This window comes from Tursiops truncatus, chromosome 2 (genome assembly GCF_011762595.2).
Source record: "Tursiops truncatus isolate mTurTru1 chromosome 2, mTurTru1.mat.Y, whole genome shotgun sequence".
NCBI lineage: Eukaryota > Metazoa > Chordata > Mammalia > Artiodactyla > Delphinidae > Tursiops > Tursiops truncatus.
Genome location: NC_047035.1, coordinates 27,903,966 through 27,926,868, shown reverse-complemented (window position 1 = coordinate 27,926,868; position 22,903 = coordinate 27,903,966). Strand labels below are relative to the sequence as shown.

Here is a 22,903-nt window from a genome sequence, read left to right as displayed (position 1 = left end):
GTTTAGACCTATTTTCCTCCATATGTATACATTTTTAAATTTATCTTATATTGCAAAATAATTAGATTCCATTTAAATAAAATGGTTCCGTTTAAATAAAACGGGAGATTTCCATCAGAAGTTTGACTCTGTATATATATGTATGTCACTGTTTTAAAGTCTGTTTCATCTATTATTAGTATAGTTACTCCAGCTTTCCTGTGGCTGTTGATATATCATTTTCCATCCTTTTAATTTCAATCTATTTGTGTCTTTCAGTGACACAAATAAAGTATGTTTCCTATAGACAGCATATAGTTGGATCATGTTTTTTTATGCGGTCTGATAATTTTTGCTTTTTAATTGGATTGTTTAAATCCATTCATGTGTAATGTTATTATTGATATAGATGGCTTAAGTTCCCTGGTGGTCTAGTGGTTGGGATTCTGTGCTTTGACTGCCGTGGCCCGAGTTCAATCCCTGGTCGGGGAACTGAGATCCCGGAAGCCACACGGTGCTGCCAAAAAAAAAAAAGGAAGATATAGATGGCTTAATTCCATTCTTGGATTGTTCAGTTGTATTGAAATACAGTTGATTTTTTCGTATTGATTGTATATCCTTCAACATTGCTGAACTCATTTATTGGTTCTAATAGATTTTTCGTGGATTCCTTAGGGTTTTTCCTATCTATAAGATCATGTAATCTGCAGATGGAGATGGTTTTACTTCTTACTTTACAATGTGTATGCCTTTTTTCTTTTTCTTGCCTCATTGCTCTGGCTAGACCTCCAGTACAGTGTTGAATAGATGTGGTGAGAGTGGACATCCTTGTTTTATTCCTGATCTTAGAAAGAAAACTTTCAGTCTTTCACCATTAAGTACTATGTTAGTTGTGGGTTTTCATTAGATGTCCCTTATCAAGTTCAGGAGGTTCCCTTCCATTCCTAGTTTGTTGAATGTTTTTTTTTTTTTTTATGCGGTGCGTGGGCCTCTCACCATTGTGGCCTCTCCCGTTGCGGAGCACAGGCTCTGGACGCGCAGGCTCAGCGGCCATGGCTCACGGCCCAGCCACTCCTCAGCATGTGGGATCCTCCCGGACCGGGGCACGAACCCGCGTCCCCTGCATCGGCAGGCGGACTCTCAACCACTGCGCCACCAGGGAAGCCCCTGTTGAATGTTTTTATCGTGAAAGGATGTTGGATTTTGTTAAATGCTTTTTCTGCATTGAGATTTTTTTGTTTTTTATTGTATTGATACAATGTATTACATTAACTGATTTTCAGATATTAATTTGAATCTCTGGGATAAACCCTACTTGGTCATGTTGTGTACTTCTTTTTATATGTTGCTAGATTCAATATGGTAGTATTTTGTTGAAAATTTTTGTATCCATAATCCTAAGAGATATCTGTAATTTTCTTGTGATGTCTTTGTCTGGTTTTGGTATCAGATTATATGCTTGATTTGAAATGCTGGCCTCATAAAATAAGTTGGGAATTGTTCCTTCCTCTTCTGTTTTTGGAAGAGTTTGTGAAGAGTTGGTATTCTTCTTTGAAGGTTTGTTAGGATTTGGTGAAGAAGCCATCTGGGCCTGGGCTTTTCTTTTTTGGCAGTTTTTTGACTACTAATTAAATCTCTTCACTTGTCATAGGTCTATTCAGGTTATCTATTTCTTCTTGAGTCAGTTTCAGTAGGCTGTGTCTTTCTAGGAATTTGTCCATTTCATTTATCTAATTTGTTGGTATACAGTTGTTCATAGTATTCCTTTATAAATAACCCTTTTAAAATTTCTGTAACGTTGGCAGTCATGTCCCCCCTTTTTTTCTGATTCTAGTAATTTGAATTTTCTCTCTTTTTTCTTAGTCTAGCTAAAGGTTTGTCAATTTTGTTGCTCTTTTCAAAGAGCTAGCTTTTGGTTCCATTGATTTTTCTTTGTTTTTTGGTTCTCTATTTTATTAACTTCTGGTCTAATATTACTATTTCCTTCCTTCTGCTTGCTTTCGGTTTAGTTTGTTCTTCCACTGTCTTATGTTGTGTCTTCATTTTTGTTTATCTCAAAGTATTTTCTGATTTTTCTTTTGATTTCTTCTTTGACCCACTGGTTATTTAGGAGTATGGTGTTTACTTTCTACATACTTGTGATTTTCCCAAATTTTTAATTTTACTCCATTGTGGTCAGAGACATGCTTTGTATTATTCCTATGCTCTCAAATGTATTAAGGTTTGTTTCATGGCCTATCATATGGTCTGTCCTGGAGAATGATAGGTCATTGTTAACTCTAAGATCTCACTGTGAAATAAAATCTTCCCTGGATGATTTTTTTTTTTTTCGTTGTGTTTCAGATTGTTGTTATAATGAGAGGATTGCCTGGCAGTGGAAAGACACATGTTGCGAAACTTATTCGAGTGAGTATGGGAAAGTGAAAGAATCAGTTGCTTTTGTTAGCCACTTGCCTTCTTAGCAAGTTATATGATATTGATACAGCTATTTCCCATTTGATCCATTCTAGTTGGCCCATCTGGTAGATGCTATATCATAAATTTTGATCTGCTTAGGCAGATACTTTGCCCCTGCTTGATTTGAAACCACAAGAAGATTGCATGGTATTTAGCCACAGGAAAAACTTTGTGCACATTTATTAACTTATTCCATAAATTCTCTTTAACTTTCTTGAATATATGATTCTCAGGATAAGGAGGTAGAATTTGGAGGACCTGCACCCAGAGTTCTAAGCCTGGATGATTACTTCATCGCTGAAGTGGAAAAAGAAGAAAAAGATCCAGATTCTGGAAAGAAAGTGAAAAAAAAGGTATGGTATATTCCTCTCAGATTACATCCTGATTCATAAATAGCATTGAAAGGAAAACATGTTCAGAGAGAAACGTGGTTGTTTTGAACACAAACTTTAGTACTCAGGTATGAAGGAAAGACTAGAAACTTGTCTGTATCCAAATGCTAACAAGGGAAGAGATTTAAGATGATTCTTTGCTTTTGCTAACTCCATATCTCTTTGGGGGGATCTTAGGTAATGGAATATGAATATGAAGCTGAGATGGAGGAAACCTACCGCACCAGCATGTTCAAAACTTTCAAAAAGACTCTGGATGATGGCTTTTTCCCTTTCATCATCCTGGATGCCATCAATGACAGAGTTAGACATTTTGACCAGTTTTGGAGTGCAGCAAAAACCAAGGGATTTGAGGTATAGATTTAAAAGAACTTTAGAGTACTTTATGTTATCATGTAAGTGCTGCATTTGTTTGCCTAATCATTATTCATTCTTTCTTAGGTGTATTTGGCTGAAATGAGTGCAGATAACCAGACTTGTAGCAAGAGGAATATTCATGGAAGAAAGCTTAAAGAAATAAATAAGGTGATTTTTTTGAAGCACAGAGGGTGTAATATTCTAAACTTCATTTTGCCTATTTCATCACTGTTGTCTGGAAATTCTTATTTATCCCCTTTACTTTCAAAATATATTTTCTACCTGCTTTAGTAAATGTTTCTTACCCTTTGTATCTAAGGGTACGAGGTGTCCTAGCTCTTCCTGGAACTAGCCTGTTAGACTTCACAGTGTTAGTTAAATTTGTCTTGGATATTCTCTTGGTCTTTCTTTGAGTAGTTTCCAGAGATAACGTGACCTCCTGAATCTCTCAATTAGATGGCCGATCACTGGGAAACGGCGCCTCGTCATATGATGCGTCTGGACATTCGTTCTTTGCTGCAAGATGCTGCTATTGAAGAGGTGAGCGTCCTTTGTCTCGAAAGCAGTGCAAAAGCGACCTCTTTTTCCGCCTTTTTTTATTTTGAAAAAAATTTAAATGACAGAAAATGGCACGTATAGTATTGCGTTGGCCAGAATGTTCGTTTGGGTTTTTCCATAATGGAAAACCCTAACAAACGTTTTGGGCAACCCAATATAAGAACACCTGCATGACTTTCGTTGAGATTCACCAGTTGTTAATATTTTGTCTCATTTTTCTCTATTTAGATTTCTTCTTCCTCTTCTTGTTACTACTGCTACTGCTACTGCTACTAGTACTACTACTATTCCTCTTACTGTGGAACCATTTGAGAGTTAAAATGCAGACCTCATAAACCCTTTAGCCCTAAATATTTCAGTAGATATCTCCCAAGAACAAGGGCATTCTCTTACAAAACTAGAAGACTCAATTATCAAATATAAGAAATTTAACATTGATAAGATACTATATTAGGTAATATAAATTTCCTGAATTCTTTCATATACAGTCCATATTCATATTTCACCAGTTGTTCCCATACTGTGCTTTATAAGAATTTCTTAAAATCCAGGATCCAGTCCTTTAATACAAAAAATGGTTTCTCAGCTATGTCATTGTCATGAAAGACAAAAAATTTTTGAAGAGTAGAGGCCACTTAGCTGTTTTGTAGAATGCCCCTCAATTTGGGTTTGTCATGATTAGCTTTAGGTTAAACATTAGCAGGAATTCTACATAAGGGACATTGTGTTCTCACTGCATCATATCAGGGGTCATATGATGTCGTCTTATTTCATTATTGGTGATTTAAGTGTTGATCACTTGGTTCAGGTGATATCCATCAAATTTTTCTGCATTTTTCTCTTCCTAATAAGTAATCTGTAGGGAGATACTTTGATACTGTTAATATCCTGTTCCCCGACAGATTTTCACAGATTGTGAATTCTTGTCTAAATCAATTACTAGTTTGAAATAAATAAATCTTTATTATGGAAAAGGCGAGATTTTTCTCTTTTAATCAGTTATATACTTCTGTTTCATTTGACCTCTTCCTGTGAATGAGAGTTATCTGTACTCAATGTTGTCACTGTATTTTTATGTGTTTTTACCTCCCATGCCACTCTTCATCCCATTTCCTCTGGCTTCTGCCCCAGCCATTCTCTAGAGACTCTCTCACCAAAGATTTCCATGGCAATGGACAATTCTCACTTCTCTTGCTTAATTTTGCAGCCACATACGACATGGTTGACCATGTCCACTTTCTTGAAACCATTTTTCTCTTGGCTTCTGTGAGTCTGCCTTCTCCTGGTTTTCCTCTTGCATCTCTGGCCATCCCTTTTCAGTCTCCTTTGCTGGCTTCTCTTGCTACCCAGTCCTTAAATGCTGGAGTTCTTTAGGGCTCTATCCTAGGCTCTATATTCAATCTGCACATTCTGTATCGATAATCAGGCTTTTTGGTACCTTGGATTGCCACTTCTATGCCCTTAATATTAAATTGTAAAGGCTGGTATGAATTTCATCAATATCTTAACAGTAATTATATCTGTGTGGAGGGGTTGTGGGTGATTTTTATAATTCTACCATTATTTTCCAAATTCTCTACCAAAAAATATGTATTATCTTAGTACACCTCAGACTCAACCTATTCAATATGTAATTCATCCAAACCTGTTCCTCTTCTCACATTCTCTATTTTAGTAATTAGATCCATTAGTCCACTTGGTTGCTGAAACCCTGACTCTCTACTCTCCATTATCTTTGACTCTTTACTTTCCCCTTGTACCAGTGTTTGATTCTACCCCTCCACCATGTAGTCAGTCTACAAGTATTGTCAGTTTTACCTTATAAATACTTCTCTGATTTATCTACTCTCTATTTGTATTGCTACTATTCTGGGCCAAGCTATTATCATCTGACTTTTCACTATACCCTTTCTTACATTTTGAAATTTGAATCATACCTGTTTTACTTGATTGAAAAAATACTTGCTAAAGGTTTTAAAAAGAAATCCTAGTAATCCATTGTCATTCAAAACAGATAACCATCAATTTAGATCATTGTACTCAACTTCATAGAGAATTACAAAGATGGATATCCCAGGAAAATGAAAAGCAGGAGTATCATCTAGTCTGTCAGTTCTGTTTCAAAGTTTAGGGTGTTAGAAATTACTTAGCATGTAACAGCAAGTCTGTGTGTCTTGCTCTGGGCAACTGTGCTCATTTCATATCTCAGTGAGGGACTCAACATTTTCCTAGATGTTAACTCAGTCTTTTTGTGTGTGATTATTGTGGTATTGTAGGTGGAGATGGAAGATTTTGATGCAAATATTGAAGAACAGAAGGATGAAAAGAAAGATGCAGAGGAAGAGGAAAGCGAACTGGTAGGAGACAGAACAACCACTTTGAACAAAGTGTCTCTTTATTAAAATTCTTAAGGGTTTAAATTCAGCTCTGTGATCAGATGACTATTGTTGATATTACACCTTAATGGTAAAAGTTCCCATAATCATCTTCAAGGAGACTTTTGGATACTTTTTGTTTTTCCCCTGACCAAAGGAAAAGAACCCTCTACTGTGTTGTTACAAGAAAATTTTTAAAATGCTAAGAAACTTACCCTTGTACTCACTCATCTATTTGTGGGTGGCTCTAGGGGAATACACTTTTTAAGAAAATCGATTACATTTGAAAGGGTATTCTTACATTCCAGCAGATACGTGGTACAGCCTACCCAATGTATGCATAATTGTCTCTTCTTCGCTATAAGAGCTCAAAATTGATTTTCTATAAACTGAGGCAGAAGAACTTATTGAATGAGGAGGCAGAGGGTTGCCACTGACTGCTGGATTTGTTCTTCCGCATTTTATCCTATTAAGTGATGGGGAAAATGATTTGACTGTGTAGGCAATGCATTTTGCTTAGGCTGATTAAAGGCTTACGTAGTGCGAATTCAAAGATCCCGTGTACCTACTGTAAATGCTTTTGATCACACCTCTGTAGTGATGTCTGCCTTTACCCTGTCATTCAAGAATATGCGACCTATAGACTTACGTTATTTTCAGTGTTTGCTAATGGGGTACAGAGATTAGCAGTGCCTTGGAATAGTGTTGCTTTTTAAATTCAAAATATTATTTGTTTTATTTAATACTTCAGCCCTTGCTAAAGCTGCTTTTCATATTCTTCTGAAAATGTGCAAAGCGAGAACCCTGATTCCTAACCCCTAGAGAATACATTCTCTCTAAGGAGTGGTCCCATCAACCCATGTGTGTTATAGAGGACTCTGAATAGAAACTGTGTGTTTGCATAGAGATGGTGTCAATCTCTACATTCCTAGATTTCATATGTGGATTAAAAAATAAGCTTTAAAGTTAATGGCATTTGAGTCTCCTATGTTTTTTTTTCTTTAAACAAAGTATTTTTATTAATTAGGTTGTATTTTGACATACATGATCTAAGACGTAGGCAGGAAATTCACTTAAAGGTCCACGCTGTCCTGGAATATGGCTAATGACCAGTTTAGCTACTTGGCAGCGTGTGTACTAGCAATCGATCATGTGAGAAGTCTCTAATGTTAGCTTTCTGAAGCTCTGTCTTCCTTTTGTGGAGATTTCAGTTCAGCATATGGTTCATAACATCTGACTTGCTTAGGTGTAGGTCAAAACTTGGAACTTTTAATTGAATGTACTATTATTTTTAAAAGTGAAACACACTGTAATACTATATTTTTTCATCAGAAACATGGCAATGAAGCCTTAGAACTCTACCCTGCTGAACTATCTCTTTTATTTCCAAGTAGCCTAATATTTCAAACAGTGAGAAAATGATTTTAAGTTTTAAGGAAGAAAAAGATGGTTCCAGCAGGGGGAAATTAATGTACTCATTTTGCTTATCTTTATGTTATAAACCTTCTCTTAACCTTTTTTCAAAATGCAGAATCGAGATCTTCTACTGTTGGGTTCTATTCCAAGAGTAAAAGATTCTTGGAGAATTGACCCTTGGAAAGGGTTAAGAGCAAGTCTTGTGTCATTCAGACCATTTTAATGGAATTTTCACTGAACTTTACATTTTCTACTCTGTACTGATTACTATAGCTGGGTGAAATCCAAACTTTTCTTGGTTAAGAGACTCCTTTGGGGGGATCATTGGTATGATATGTTGTCTTCTTTAGTGCTTCAGTGAACCTCATAGATCTGACTCAGAATTTATAAATATATTATTCTAGTGATGTTTAAGGTTTTCAGATGAGTTTTTGAGATACAACTCTACAAATTCCATCAGTACTAAACTTTTAGCACCATCATTTCAGCCTTTGTCTTGGTTTGTTCTAAACATGTATTTGGAAAGGATGGTATAATTTATAATCTGAAATACTGCCTAATTAGTTGAAATTGAATTATTAGTCTGGCTTAAAGACTAGAAATGTATAAAACGTGTAGATTTCCTGGAAGAATGATGATACTCTAGTACACTCTTACACAGAAGCTATTGTCATGAAGTGTTCAACATACTTTCCAACTTTACCCGTGTGTCAGTCTATTCTATGAACTTGAACATTCCCAATAGTAGAAAGATATATGGATTCTTAAAAGAAGATGCTGACACCTTTGATGAACCTGTCCTATATAATAAGTCCTAACCTAATATTAAAGTTCTGTATGTTAAGACCTAATAGAGAACAGAGTCCAAATGAAGGAAAGGGGGAATCAGTGAATTATGTGGAAAAAGCATACACTTGCTAGGTGAATAAACTGAAAGGCTTACTACATAGCTAAATAGGTACATTGTGAAATTTGAAAATCTTATGTAGGACTTCGTTTGAAATAAACCACCCAGTTATTTTATTAAATAAGATATAAATTGCCTGTGGAGATTTCTGGGTTTTCATATAATAGAAAGATGTAATTTTTTAAAAGACATCAGAAATAATAATCTAGTTTCCAACTGATGAAAAAGTAATGCTCTGAAATTGATTCAGTAAAATTAGTCTTTGTAAGATCTAACTGGTAAATGGATTGAGTCATTTTAAAATGAAGTTGAACTTCATAATTGTGTTCAGTGATACCAAGTTTTCTCCCTTCTTTTGAGTATCTAAAAGTACACTGGAATATAAAGTAACTGTCTTGAAGAACACTCTTTGGACCTCATGGCTACTATCACTTGATAATAGCAGTTGTATTTAGAAAATAACCTAGCTAGTATTATAAATTCTCTGCTACTCTGAATGATATTAATTGAGCACAGTAACTACCATACATTCTTACCGCATTGGCTATATAGCTGTTGTTCAGACTACAGTTGTGTGTCCTGAACTGTAGTTGCCGCCAAGCGCCTTCATGATACCACTCTAAAGTGACTATTCTGAAATCTGGGCAGTGAAGTTTGGTGAATTTGGTAATTCAGTTTCTTCAAAGATAATGAGACTGTGTTTTCCCTCAGGATATATTTATAAATAGTGAGTGGAAACTGAATCCATTCCCAGTTTTAATGCTTTTCCAATTCAAAAGTGATGTGCATGTATGTGTCTCTTTCTAACCCTTCGAGCTTCTCTCTGTGTACGATTTAGGGTTACATTCCGAAAAGCAAATGGGAGATGGACACATCTGAGGCAAAGCTAGGTGGGTATTTCCTTTTTCCTGTTTTTATATGTGATACCTGATGGTAATGGTCATAGATCTTTCTGCTATAAGAAGAACAAATTTCCCAAAGTTTCTGCTTAAATGAAGATTTTTGGCCTACCTTACATCCTCAGTCTATTTTGTTGGCTTTCATTTATGTCTTGTGACAGAGTGAAAGAAGAGTATTTTAAAAGAACTACCTTCGGTACCACTTAAAGTTTTTAAAGTAAATGGAAATATGTGATAAATTTAGTAATAAAACACTGTCACTTCTAAAATCCATTCATTTATATTAATCAGAAATGTTGGTGTAGGTGAGGTTTCTACTTTTTTAAAAAAATATTTAACTGCAGTCCAAAGTTGAACCTGATTATGAATACTTTGGGTAATAGTGGTAGTAATAATAATAAATATTGAAGTTTAAAAATTAATTAAAAGGCAGTTATTTTCCTTGTATAATAAATTAGAGTTTCTGAGTTGGGGAGGTAGATATATAATTCAGGTCTTTGAGGAGCCCGCTTTGTAAGATTCCGTTTAAATTTTCCTCCAGCTTGCCTTTAGTGCCAGATTACAAGGTAGACTGGTGAAAATTATTGTCTAAATCAAAAATTGGAGTTGCTTAACATGGGGTTCTTTGTCAAGCAGAAAATCATACATATCCAATGGATTTTACCCCAATATTTCACGGTAATATTGCAGAACAATTTTTTTTTTACCTCACCTAAAGAGAACCATTTAACATGTTGATTAAGATGTATTAGTAAATAATTTAAGATAATGGTATAAGATTTTTTGAAAAGATGGACCTTACTAATATATGAAGTATGACTGTTGGTCTCTGCATTTCTCCTCCTGGAATTATACTGGAACTCCAAAACTGAAGTAACCATAGAAATATATCTTAAATTTATAGAACAAATTTGAGTCATTTAGCTACTTCACTGTTTGGGGCATATTATCTGTGTTTCTGACATCAGAGGGATGCACTTTACACACAATTGCATAGTCTATGCTTTTTATTTTGCCCAGCTGATCATGTGAGCCATTGATGACGACCAGGTCCTATGTGAAAAGATAATTCCGTAAACTGTAGTATTACCATATTGTTGCGATAGGTGCTTTGTTGCAAAGTCTAGGATTTTTTTCTAGTGTATGGCATGTGAAAATGATAATGTGGTTTCTGACATATTCTTGCATTCGTCCTCCCTCTGTGGGAAATCTTAATAATAAACCATCTCCTTCCCTAAACTTTTAAAGTATTCATAAGTGTTTAAATGCAATTAAATATGTAGGAAAATAACAATCACAAGTTACTTTTTTAATAATAATGCTTTAGATATGTTTATTTTAAGATTAGATTAAATCTGAAGTTCTGTACTTATAGAATAACCTATAAGACTATAAGATCATTTCCCTATTTTATGGTTCTCTAAGTAGTGATTATCTTTTGAGGCAAAGAGAAATGGTAATTAAAGAGACATGGGGATTGTGAAATATTTTAGCTAAGCATATAATCTTTAGAGGCCTTATGTAATATATTATGTAGGATAATGCTTTTTTTTTAACCTGAGCTAGTCCACTTTCTATTTTCCTTTCTAATTTCTAAAGAGAAAGGAAAATGGAATTTAGTTATGATGATTATTCAAGATAATATGACATTAATCTTGGTATCAATTTCTGGAAAAAATTCTGGCCTATCTACTATTTGCTTCTCAGAAAATACATTTTATATAAATTTAGTCCATTTTAAAGGCAGAATGTTAGACAGTGATCCAGAAATAGAACTGTTAAATAAACCATTTCAATTAAAGGCACTGAAGATCTAGTAATGAATCTAGGAAATAAATTCTTACATGTTTGCAGTTGGGTTTTTGTTTGTGACAGTGATGTTTCGTATAATGACTTGCCTCTTGCACCACTGTGTTATCTTGAGAGCTATATCATCTTTAGAGAAAGGCAGATGGAGTGTGAGCATTCCTGAAAGTGCTTGCTTCTTTGAGATTGGCCCATGGAGCCAATTGAGAAAAAGAAGAAGAGCCTGAAACATGAGGCTCTTCATTCGAGAATTAGCCTGTTTATGTTGCCTTCCTTATCATAGCAAATTCAGTAGATTTGATTAGCAGGTACAATTTATTTTTCTGAGTATTTTACCAACATTTCTTAAATTACTCTTGGTAACATGATTATGCTGGGTGGAAACATACTGAGCTTTAGCAGTGTCATACATTGAGCTAGACAAGCTGAATCTGTAACTGAGGAGTTTTGATTTACCAATGAGTCTGCCAGTGAGAAAATACTTACCTATAATCTTTCAAAGAGCCGTTAAATCTCATTGTAGAGTCTTGATCTGTGTTCATTAAGTACAGTATACAGTTCAGCCTATGTATGAGTGTTAAATTGGAAGTGGTGTAATTTTAGAAAAATTCAGAACTGGCCTGAGCTGCATCTGGCATGGGTGTCATGGAGTTGTTGAAGACTGCCTGTGGCCCACCTTCAGTAGCACCTGAATGGCTCCTTTCCAGCTGGGACACAGGCACCCTAATGCAAGGAGGGTGGGTGTTACATGCCACATCAAATGCTGGGATTCAGCATTCAAGCTACTTAAATTCCACTGACATGATTTTGGTTTCTCAAACTGAAAAACCAAAAGAATATTTGAGACTGTTGCCATCCTAATTTAGGCTTCTTCATATCGAGTACTTTTGCTTTTCTCATCTCAGTGTCATTTGTCTCTGCTTATGAGTTATTGTGTACTGGCCTTCTACATGTCAGGCGGTTTCATCTCTTCACAGTTGGAATGCAATTATTATTTGTATAGGCACGTAACCCTTGTGTGTTCACTGTGATCAAATTTTCAGAAATATCATTTATGTTTAGAAAATATATAGATATATCTAAATTTTTTTTCTGTTGTGCTGTAATAATAATATATACTGTTTTGAAGATGTGGTAAAATTCTGTGACCTGCCAAGTTGGATATTTATACTTTCATCTTCATCTTAAAACTTCACCTTTTGAAATTCAAACCTCTGAAAATCATTAGTATGAGTGTGTTGGACACGAGTCGTCTTCTGTAACTAACAAATACCCCAGATTCCTCTTCCTTCACCTTATGCCATACATCTGTGTGTTTGGGTTTCCAGGATGCCATGTGGAAGAGGTATGAACCTTTCTTCAGCCCCAAGAAGGAAACTTTAAACATGTTGTGCACAATAAAATTTCAAATTAAACATTACAAACAAGGGTGTTCAGACTAGAAATACATGCTCTTCTGAACTTCCATGTTGCAAATACGGGACTCCTGGTGTGTAACTCCTGTCATACACCCAGTGTATGAGGAAAAGTTCTTGCAGTTTTCTCACTGCCCTTCTGTATTGCTGCCTGGCCATGTTCTATTCTTAGAGTTGAAATATGAAATTTTCCTTTGAAGTATGTTAATGTGGAAGTTGATCTTATTAAGTTTGGAAATCCTTTGAGGTTTATTCAATAAGTGTATTGGAGCTGCTTACTCTTCTGCTAATACTGTACACTGTTGAACTAAGAACAGTTTTACTGTTTGTGGGACTTTGTTGGTTTTCTAATACCATATTCTATGTCCCTGTGCAATCAAGGTGTCACTTCTTTAAGATCTTGTATAATATGGCCTGTCATATACATGTAGGTTAGAGCCATTTGGTACAGCATGTGATTTACAGAGGAGATTAGAAGACTGTTCCTGTTGAACTCAATCCGTGTTAAAAATTTTCAGAAGTGATGTGATAAAAATTTCTTGGGTTTTGTAAAGTGTTGTAGTTTGCCTTGCTGATATTTCAATAATATTGCTTTTATGGGGGAGGAACGTAGGAAATAAAAGCTTTACCAAGTATGCAAAATCTTCCTGGTTTTTGAGGCCTGTATGGTACGCACAGTTAGTTGTGTGTATAACTTTTACATTTGAAGCATAAACTCACCTTCCCTCCTGCTTCCATTGTACTTTTCTTTTCATGTCAAGTTCTCTCCACCTTGATGCCTAAAAGGTTTCTATTATATATACACTCTGCACCCTTTATGGACTTAAATGAAATGTGGTTATTGTGTGTTTCTGAAGTGTTTAGGTTTTCCTTTATTGACCTACTTAATAATAGTGTGTTTATAACTACAGATGATCCAAAAATTTAGTGCTTCAGTGTAGTGCATATATATATATATTATATATATATATTATATATGTATATGTATAACTCATAATATTTCACATGTAGAATTCAAAATCAGAATTAATAACCAATAAAAAACCCCACACATTTTCATCGTGTGTTCTTGAAGACACCTAAACTCATATCTAATAATTTCTGAATCAGCAATCCCTGTTCATTTAATTGATTACAGTTTGGGGCTTTTGGAAAGCCTCTCAGATTGAGGATTCAGAAAGAAAATTCAGATCCAGCCACTTTGGCTGACTAGCCCTTAGCCTCAGGATGGTCAACAGCACTTCACAGTATAACCAAAGAAAGTGGTGATTTGTATAATCAACTTACTCATAAACATTCTCATGACGAATCGTCTCACAGTGGTCAAAATCCCAAGAAACTGTTAATCTAAAACCTTTCTGAACGTTAGCTTGGCTCATTAAGTTCTTGTACTACCTGCTTTTCATATAATACGATACACACATGACTGCACATCTAATGGGTGGTGTTAATATTGTGTTAAAGAAAAGAAAGAATGGAAGAAATTGCTCTTAGAAAAACCCAATGTTGCATTTTCATCAGAACATGAGAGCTGAAGTGTTGTGATTTTAGGTGGGGTGGGAGGATAAGGAGGCCAGGAAACAAGTGCCTTCTCTTGTTCTGCCCATATTTGTTACTTAAACCAACATAGTAATGTAAAGGCTGCCGGTATGAACACCAGATAAACAATGGAAATTGCACAGAACTCGATATTATCTCAGCCAAGAAGATAGTTTGGATCTACAAGTGATGCTGCTCTCACAAATGCGGATGTGCCCTCTGACAGTGTTCCAGCCTTCTTTTCCCTTGTTTTTGTGTCGTGTGCCAGCTCACACTCTTCCTTAATGCTGCGGCTCTGTGTTTGTCCCTCAGACAAGTTGGATGGCTTGAGAACTGGTACTAAAAGGAAACGTGACTGGGAGGCTATTGCCAGCAGAATGGAGGATTATCTTCAGCTCCCTGATGATTATGACACTCGTGCTTCTGAGCCTGGGAAGAAGAGGGTAAGAGACTGTCAATAACTACCAACAGATAAAGGGCCCGTTTAGGCATCTGGTTTTAGAAAGTTATAGTCAGATAATCATATGAATGCTGTTTTTTTAGAGTGGTTTGGTTTATACTGTATCATATTACACATTAAAAAAAAAAGTCCTTACAAATGATCAGATCAAAATGTACAAGTAACTTAAAAAATGGAGAACAGAACCTCACGTGGCTAGCATGTTGTCCACTTAAAGGAGTTTGGAATGGCTGCTTGTGCCATTTTGTCATGGGGCAAAAGAGCCAGGTGCAAAGTAGAGTATTAAAGAGAATCTATGGGACTTCTTAATGGATTAGATGTAGAGGGTCCAGGATGGATGAAATCAAAGGTGACTCTTCAGGATTCTGGCCATAAGCATTCCATGTATGTGGTGCCATTTACTGAGTTAGTGAAAAGTAAGGGAGATGGAAGCTTGGGAGTGAAAAATCAGAAGTTCAGGGAGGTACCAATTAAGTTAGAAGTGATAATAGGACTCAGGTCTGCAAAATTTAGAAGTTCAGATAGAGGTAAATGTTTTAAGAAGTAAAAAATACTCCATTGTTAAATGATACAGGGAAGACAAGTAAATGGAGAAAAGAGAAATAGCCATTGGATTTGGCAACATGGAGATCGTTGATGTTTGATCAAAAAAAAGTCAAGCTTTCTTAGAGAGTTGAAGGACAGAAGCCAGTTTGGAGCAGATGGTAGAAGAATAGGAAATTAGGAAGTGCAGAACAGCAAATGTAGATAACTTTTTGAAGACGCTTTGCTATGATAGGGAACAGAGTAATGAAGCCAGGATGTTGGATAAGTCTTCAACGTAGATGTCAGATTCAATAAAAGTGATAATTGTATATATCCTTTAAAACAAAATAAAGTAAGAGGGATCATATTACATATGATTTGCATAAACCTTTTCCAGCTAGTCTGTCTTGATCTTTCTATTTGAGTATATACAAACCTACAGTTCTTTTTATTTTTTTTTGTCTGTGCCACGCAGCTTACAAGATCTTAGTTTCCTGACCAGGGATTGAACCCCGGTCCTCGGCAGTGAAAGCACAGAGTTCTAACTACTGGACTGCCAGGGAATTCCCTACCATTCTTTTTAAATGCCTGCCTAGTGTGCCATTGTTTGGCTGAATAATCAGTTATTTATCCAGTCCCTTATCAGTGGATGCTTATGCTGTTTTCATTTTATTGCTAATATAATACTCTGGTGAAAGTCATATGCATACATCTTGGCATCTTTTTGACAGTATATCTCTAGGGAATATTTTTAGTCTTAAAGCTGCAAACTCATAGAATATGATTTATCATTCTGACAGATATTGTGAGATTGTTTTCCAAAAAGATTGCACCTATTTATACACCCACATGTAAGGAAATGCCTGTTTTTCCACACTTGCACCAACAGTGCTGTTATTGAACTTTTTAACTTTTGACAATCTAATCGGTGGAAAAAAAAAGGTATCTCATTTTTCATTTCTCTAAGTAAGAATGAAGTTAATAATAATTTCATCATCATTACACATCATTTCTTTTTTATGAATTCTCTTAGTAATTCAATATTAAAAGGATATTTATTAAGAGAATAAAAATGCCAGTAAAACTTCATTACAGTGGATACCATTACAAAGGACTCCAGGTTTCAAAGCTCTTTCAAATACTGCAGACAGTCCCTAGACCTGCCCTTGTCTGTGTCTTGAGACCTGGTTAGTGGCCTTCTGTATGTGCCCAGCTCCACGCAGGGACTACTTGTCTTGATACCTCTTATTCCAGTTTTAAGGTTGGGGCAACAGAAAAGTAGAAACAGCTCTTCCTTGGGCATAATAATTTGGTGTAACAGTGAATAATTCCAAATGAGAAATATTTTTCTCTAGTTCATTTTTAGTCAGGTAACTGTTACTCTCTTCAGTCAGGAGTATGTGATCCCATGTAATTTACTTTGTAAGCTGGGTGGACAAAGAGCATGAGTGGTTCACATCCTAATTCTTGTGGCTCCTCTTTTCACTCTCCTCCTTGCCTCCCACCCTCATTTCAAATAGCTTTTTTTTTCTTGAGGAGATAGTAATTTTTTTAACATTTTTATTGGAGTATAATTGCTTTACAATGGTGTGTTAGTTTCTACTTTGTATCAAAGTGAATCAGCTTCAAATAGTTTTTAACACTCAAACCACTTACCAAAATCAACATCAGAGCACAAGGAAATCCTACAGGTAGCCAGGAATGCAGGACTCATTACTCATTCCTTTCCTGGGGTCTCTCTTTTTTTTTTTTTTTTTTTTTTTTTTTTTTGCGGTATGCGGGCCTCTCACTGTTGTGGCCTCTCCCGTTGCGGAGCACAGGCTCCGGACGCGCAGGCTCAGTGGCCATGGCTCATGGGCCCAGCCGCTCCGCGGCATGTGGGATCCTCCTGGACCGGGGCACGAACCCGTGTCCCCTGCATCGGCAGGTGGACTCTCAACCACTGCACCACCAGTGAAGCCCTCCTGGGGTCTCTTGATTTCTAGAATTCAGCTTTTTATAAATATTGGGCAGGTTTCTGGGATTAATTTACACTGTAACACAAAGGTAGTTCTGTAGAGTTGATATTAGAATTTTACCAAAATGGCTAGGTTTTAAAATATAATTTATTTTTTTAAATTTCCACTTGCTTAGTTGGGTATAAAATGGACTTTAATTTGTGTTTCTTTGATAACTGTGGAAAAGTGAACATTTCTCTTGTTTGCTGAACTCATACATTTCAGAAATATTTTTGGTGACAACGGATAAAATATATGTATCTGAAACTTTTGCGTATTGGTCAAGAGTTTTCTTTATTATAACTTTTTTTTCTTTTTACAGTTAAGATAAATGGCAAAAAATTGAGATTGTAAATCTCAGTAAAAGTACCTCTAGGAAGATTAGGAGGGACACTGACATTTAAGAAGCTATTTCTAGTTGAAAGTCATTATTTTGCTCCATATATTTTTAGTGTTTTTGGTAATTATTCATTCCTTCTACAGCGTTGTACGTCTGTGTGTCAGGTCTGTGCAATTGGAGGCCACTTAAGGAGTGGACCTCCACTGGAGGAGCCTGACATGTAAATAAATAATGTTGATATAGCATCAGTTTTAAAGACTTAGAATTTAAACTACAGATTTAAAAATTAGCTGTTAGTTTACTCAGGGCAAGATTGATTAGTGTGTTTAACTCTGTGCTAAGGAAGTACTGTGGACTGGTTACCGTTTCTTTGTTCAGTGGCCACAATCCATCTGTCCATCCATCCATCCATTCTTCATTCCCCTTAACCGTAGTCATCTTTTGCTAAAATGTATACCCTTGATCCCAGGGAGAGCTGGGAGAGGGGTGCATGAATCTGTCAAAATAAATACATCAGCATTAATGGGCAGAAGGCCCAGAGATCTTGGTACACAGAAGCCCACATTGTTTATTAAAATAGCTTTTTACTGAGGCCCATGAAAGAAATTGAGTCATAGGTTTTCTACCCACAAAAAATCTACTTTAAAAAGAGTCAGGTGTTATCAGTTTTCCCCCACAGCTGTTACTGTGTATCTTATCTTTGGCTAACTGGTTGCTAAAAACAGTGGTGGTGGTGGAGGAGAAGAAGCCTAGTCATTTGATTACCATTCCTATAAATGATAATAGGGAGGGTCAGTGTACCTCTAACAGCAATTACACATTTCCGGGTGCAGCATGGTTGAGCATGCTCCGGTTCCCTTTCCTTGTCACAGATCACAATCACAATAAATCACAAGCCATATTTAAAATACAATCTCTGCAGACTTTGGTACTAGGTATTGCAAACCACAGTTTCATAGTCTCTTTTAAGTATTTCATGTTTTAGAGGATATACCTGCTTATATTTTTTAAATTACTACCATAACATGTAAGAATCCATATTTTAAAAATATCAGAATACCAATAGAAAATATCCCTGATCTATATATTTGTAGTTATAATCTTGCCATAAATGGTATCAACTGAGTCTGTCTCTTGGTCTCTTCATCTCATAAATGAAGTAATCATACCAGCTCCCTGTTTTCTAAGGATAAATTTCAAAAAAATTTATTATGTGGAGATAAATAAAACTTAGTCTTTTGGGACTTCCCTGGTGGTGCAGTGGTTAAGAATCCGCCTGCCAATGCAGGGGACATGGTTTCGATCCCTGGTCTGGGAAGATCCCACATGCCGGAGCAACTAAGCCTGTGAGCCACAACTACTGAGCCCAGGCGCTGAGACGACTGAAGCCCGGGTGCCTAGAGCCCATGCTCCGCAACAAGAGAAGCCACTGTAATGAGAAGCCCACGCGCTGCAACGAAGAGTAGCCCCCGCTCGCCGCAACTAGAGAAAGCCCGCGCGTAGCAACGAAGACCCAATGCAGCCAAAAATAAATAAGTTTTTAAAAAAAGAAAAAAACAACAACTCAGTCTTTGATCTAGGGTGTATATGGTCTGTTAGGGAAGAGAGATCTGTAAGTGGATAATTGCAATATAGTATGGAAGTTCAAAACTAGACATGTCAAAATCCAGAAGTAACTCCAGGGAAGCAACGATTAATTATTTGATTGGCAAAGGACAAGAGGGTTAAAGCAAGGGTTGATGACTAGACTCATGCCGGGTGGACCAGGTTAGAACAAAGACGTTTCAGGAAGAGAGACTAGTTTGTGCAGCCTTACGGAGATGAGAAATGGCCCAGTGTGCTCTGAGAGCTGGAAGTAATTTTGTGTTGCTGTATAAAGTGCCGTAGGTACTGCCCAGAGATGCTGCAGGAGAATAGACAGGGCCAGATCCAGAGGGACCTGTGTGCTTGGATTTTATTCTGTAGGTAGGGCACAGATTTAAAGCTGTGTGTATTTTAGGACGATTCCTCTGGCAGAGTGGATCGGAGGGAGTGCGAATGAAGATAGGAAGACTAGGTAGAGAGGTTAGTGCTTTTCCTTAGGTAAAAAATGAGGCCAGTGAACTGAAAAGGAGTGACAGGAGGGGGAAGGGGATAGGACTGAACTGAGGGCTGAACTGTTCAGGAGCTGGAGTGGTTAGGACTTGGTGATTGACTAGAGAGTTTTCTTTCTGTAACTTAAGGTATATGGCTTTCTTCAGTCCTCCACAGTTAACTTCTAAGTTTTTAACCTCCTGGCTTTAAATTAGTTATCCTACCCATTAGACTATTCAGAAAGCTAAGAGGCTCTTTGCGTACTTATTTTTGCTAAAGCCCAGCCTAATGCTGTGTTCTTTTTAGGTGAGATGGGCAGACCTGGAAGAAAAGAAGGATGCAGATAGGAAAAGGGCCATAGGTTTTGTGGTCGGACAGACTGATTGGGAGAAGATCACAGATGAAAGTGGTCACCTGGCTGAAAAAGCCCTCAATCGAACCAAATATATATGAGACTTAGTTTTTGAATGGAGTCATTACTCCTCTAAGGTAAGGGTACACAGTCATATAAATAGCCTACTGTTTGTTGTTTTGAAGAGTTTGAGATAAAGAAGACAGCATGCTTTGCTAAAAATGCTTCTCTTCTTGTATTGTTTTCTGGTTCTAAAAGAGTAAGTATGTGCTAGTTGCCAGCATTTGCAATACAGGGTATTAGAAAAGGAAGCAATTTTCTGCAACCTGGCTTACTTATAAAAATATAAGACTTAAGAAAAGCTTGGATTCTGTAGATTTGGTAAGGAGTGGAGTGATGAGAGAGACTAAGGTCTGCTGAATTTTCTGTCTGTTCCTTCCTGCTGTGACAGCCTTTTCTTTTCTTTCCAGGTGGTTCGCTTTGAGGTGGTCTGAAGCCAACGCCTCATGGAGCTTCGTTGTGTGTCACCTTGCTTCCACATTTCAGTTTTTGTTTTGTTTCTACTGCTTTAGTTTTTTAAAGTTCTCCAGTGTCCCCAAGAGGTATTAGGATCTTGCTCTACCCAAGCAAGACATTAATTTTTCTTTTTAACTACTTTGGGGAGGGAGGGATGGATAGCTTAACTGCCGAAGCCAGGTGGAGATCTGCCGGAGGACTCCAACAGACAACGTTTCCTCCACTGTACAGTGTCGCAGACGATCTCTATCATCATTGCTTTGTGGCTGTTTTTGTTTTTTTACTGTATGTAACTGGTAGTTGATTGTACTAGGATTAAAAAAAATAAACTTTCATGATAAAGCCAATGAGATTCATGGGCTGTACAGCATGAGCCCCTTTCTCTTGTTTTCTTAATTTTATTTTTATTGCTTTTTTAATATGGTGTGTTCTAATTACATGCTAATTGAACATCCCAAAACCTCTTTTCCATTCAATATTATGTAGCTCAATGATTCCATAATTCATGTTGTAAACACAAGGCTCAGTGATGTTCACAACACTTACCTTTGTTTTATAGCTGATTTCTTTCTCTATCTTGGTGTCTTGAAGACTAGTAGAGACAATTTCAAATATTCCTCAGTTCCCTGGAGCACATCTGTTCTGTATCATGATGTTTTATTGTTTTCTTTATTTTTTGGATCCTTTCTCTGCTCCTCCCTCTTTTCTTTCCTTCCTCTTCTTACTTTCTCCCTTCACGTTCTGTTATGTTTTGATTTTTCCCTGATCTGGCTTTGACTCCTGGTAGACAAAACTGATGTACTCCATGAAGCTTGGGAGCTTGTTGCCTCACTGCTAACCTTGAATTGTTGATTTTTTTAAGTCAAGATTGCAGGGCAGGAGTATGGCGATGCAGGGTGCTCTGGTAGGCAGCCTTTAAGCCTGTCAAGTTTTCAGGTTCTTACCAGATTGTTCATGATTGGGAAGCATGGCCTTCTGCATAGAATTTCCTCTCTTGTGAATGGTACCAGGTGGAGCCTAGAAACATACAGAGCTAAAACCCAAATATCGTTCCTGTTTAAAAACAGAAAAGGAGCTCTTTTCCCTTTTTCATTCTGCAAAGAAAAAAAAAGTTATTTCCAGCATGAGAGAAGACAGAGAAGAGACTTCTTTCTCAGACATCATTCCCACTATGTAATTTAACTCAGTAAGCTGTAAATTTGTTTACAAAAGGCTTGAATATTTTGAAACGTTTACTTTTGGGCTACAAATAAAAACCTTTTAGTTTTATGACCTACATTAAATACTGTGTGAATAGAGATAATATTTATTATTTATTATAATATTTATTACCATTCAAATAGTATCATTTTTGGGTTCAAGAGCTTGAAATTATAGTGCTGAAGACTAACGGGAAATTCTGATGACTCTGTACTTTTTTTATCTTTGCTGCAATTCTGAATGTTTACATGTAAGAGGCTTTGTTATTAACAAGTCAATCCTGAATGTATAATTTGCTACATTAAGTAACTTCTGGTGATTGTAGTGTTTAACAAGCTACTTTGATTGCTTATTGGCCGACAAGACATTTCTATGTAGTGATCTTTCTCAGCCGCCTCTCCTATGTTGAATTAAGATACATCACAAGATAGTCAATAGAATTATCATTTATACAAAGACCAACTTACTAATTACTGAATCTACCAAATGTCCGTTCTCATCAAAAAACAAATTTTCCAGAATGTGTTCTTTAGTTCAGGAGGTATATATGTTCTTAGAGAGAGTGTTTTACTTCAGTTTTCTTAACCTTTTTATGTTCTGACTGACAGTATTCAGAATGCCAATGAAATGAGAAGTGTTGATCACCCACGAATCCCTTTAAATCTGTCATGCTTTTGCCTTGCAGCCATGGCTTTGTGTCTGCGATCTTATGCCAAGAGGGGGGAGGGAAAAATGAACAGGGTCAGAAATAGCCTCTGCTGATTTTTAGAAGATACAGATTAACATGACCTTAGGCGATGAACATAGAATGTTGCCTACTTGGTATAACACATAACCTCGATGAAAGGAGATTAATGAAAAAAAGATCAGGCACCAAAAAGAAAGTAATAGTTGATATTTGACTTTGCTGTTAAGAAATTCTTAAATTTACATTATTGCTAGAAGCAGAATAGAAGAAAAAGATCAGGAATATCTTGGAGAAATTTGGTGTGGTTAGAAATTGCCTTGATAACACAAATACTTTAAGTTTATTAAGAGATGTCCTTGGAATACAGAGGACCAAACTTGGGTTGCATTTATTTGGTAGCATTTTACTGTTATTTATTAACATTGTTTTCCTTATCTCAGAAAGCTGCTTGGTACGTGTTTTTTAATTTTTATTTTAAACATAATTAAGTTTAAAATCTTTTGTGGTATCTGTGTCTTAATACAAAATAGTCCGATGTTGGGGAAAGTTCCAGTTATCTTTAATGTTTCAGATCTTTTAAACTAAATGTAAAACTTCTCACTTCAGCAATTCAACTCTACTTATAAACTCCCGTGCAAGTAATGTGGTAGAT

General features: G+C 36.4%; 1 protein-coding gene across 7 annotated transcripts in view; it reads left to right on the top strand.

Annotated features, from left to right (window-relative positions):
- Positions 1-20,733, top strand: part of YLPM1 (YLP motif containing 1) — a 66,533-nt gene extending 45,800 nt beyond the window's left edge. For 4 of the 7 annotated variants that reach the window (XM_019921079.3, XM_019921071.3, XM_073800235.1 and 1 more), the window contains 10 exons: positions 2,323-2,385; positions 2,670-2,789; positions 3,006-3,182; positions 3,270-3,353; positions 3,642-3,725; positions 6,020-6,100; positions 9,280-9,331; positions 14,413-14,543; positions 19,802-19,984; positions 20,318-20,733. In XM_019921079.3, the coding sequence (XP_019776638.1) occupies positions 2,323-2,385; positions 2,670-2,789; positions 3,006-3,182; positions 3,270-3,353; positions 3,642-3,725; positions 6,020-6,100; positions 9,280-9,331; positions 14,413-14,543; positions 19,802-19,948 (939 nt within the window). In that variant the 3' untranslated portion in view covers positions 19,949-19,984; positions 20,318-20,733. Of the gene's footprint in view, positions 1-2,322; positions 2,386-2,669; positions 2,790-3,005; positions 3,183-3,269; positions 3,354-3,641; positions 3,726-6,019; positions 6,101-9,279; positions 9,332-14,412; positions 14,544-15,560; positions 19,232-19,801; positions 19,985-20,317 lie in introns of those variants that run through there. The other 3 variants (XM_019921088.3, XR_012329902.1, XR_012329903.1) reach the window with 3 other exon arrangements.
- The last annotated feature ends 2,170 nt before the right edge of the window (positions 20,734-22,903 follow it).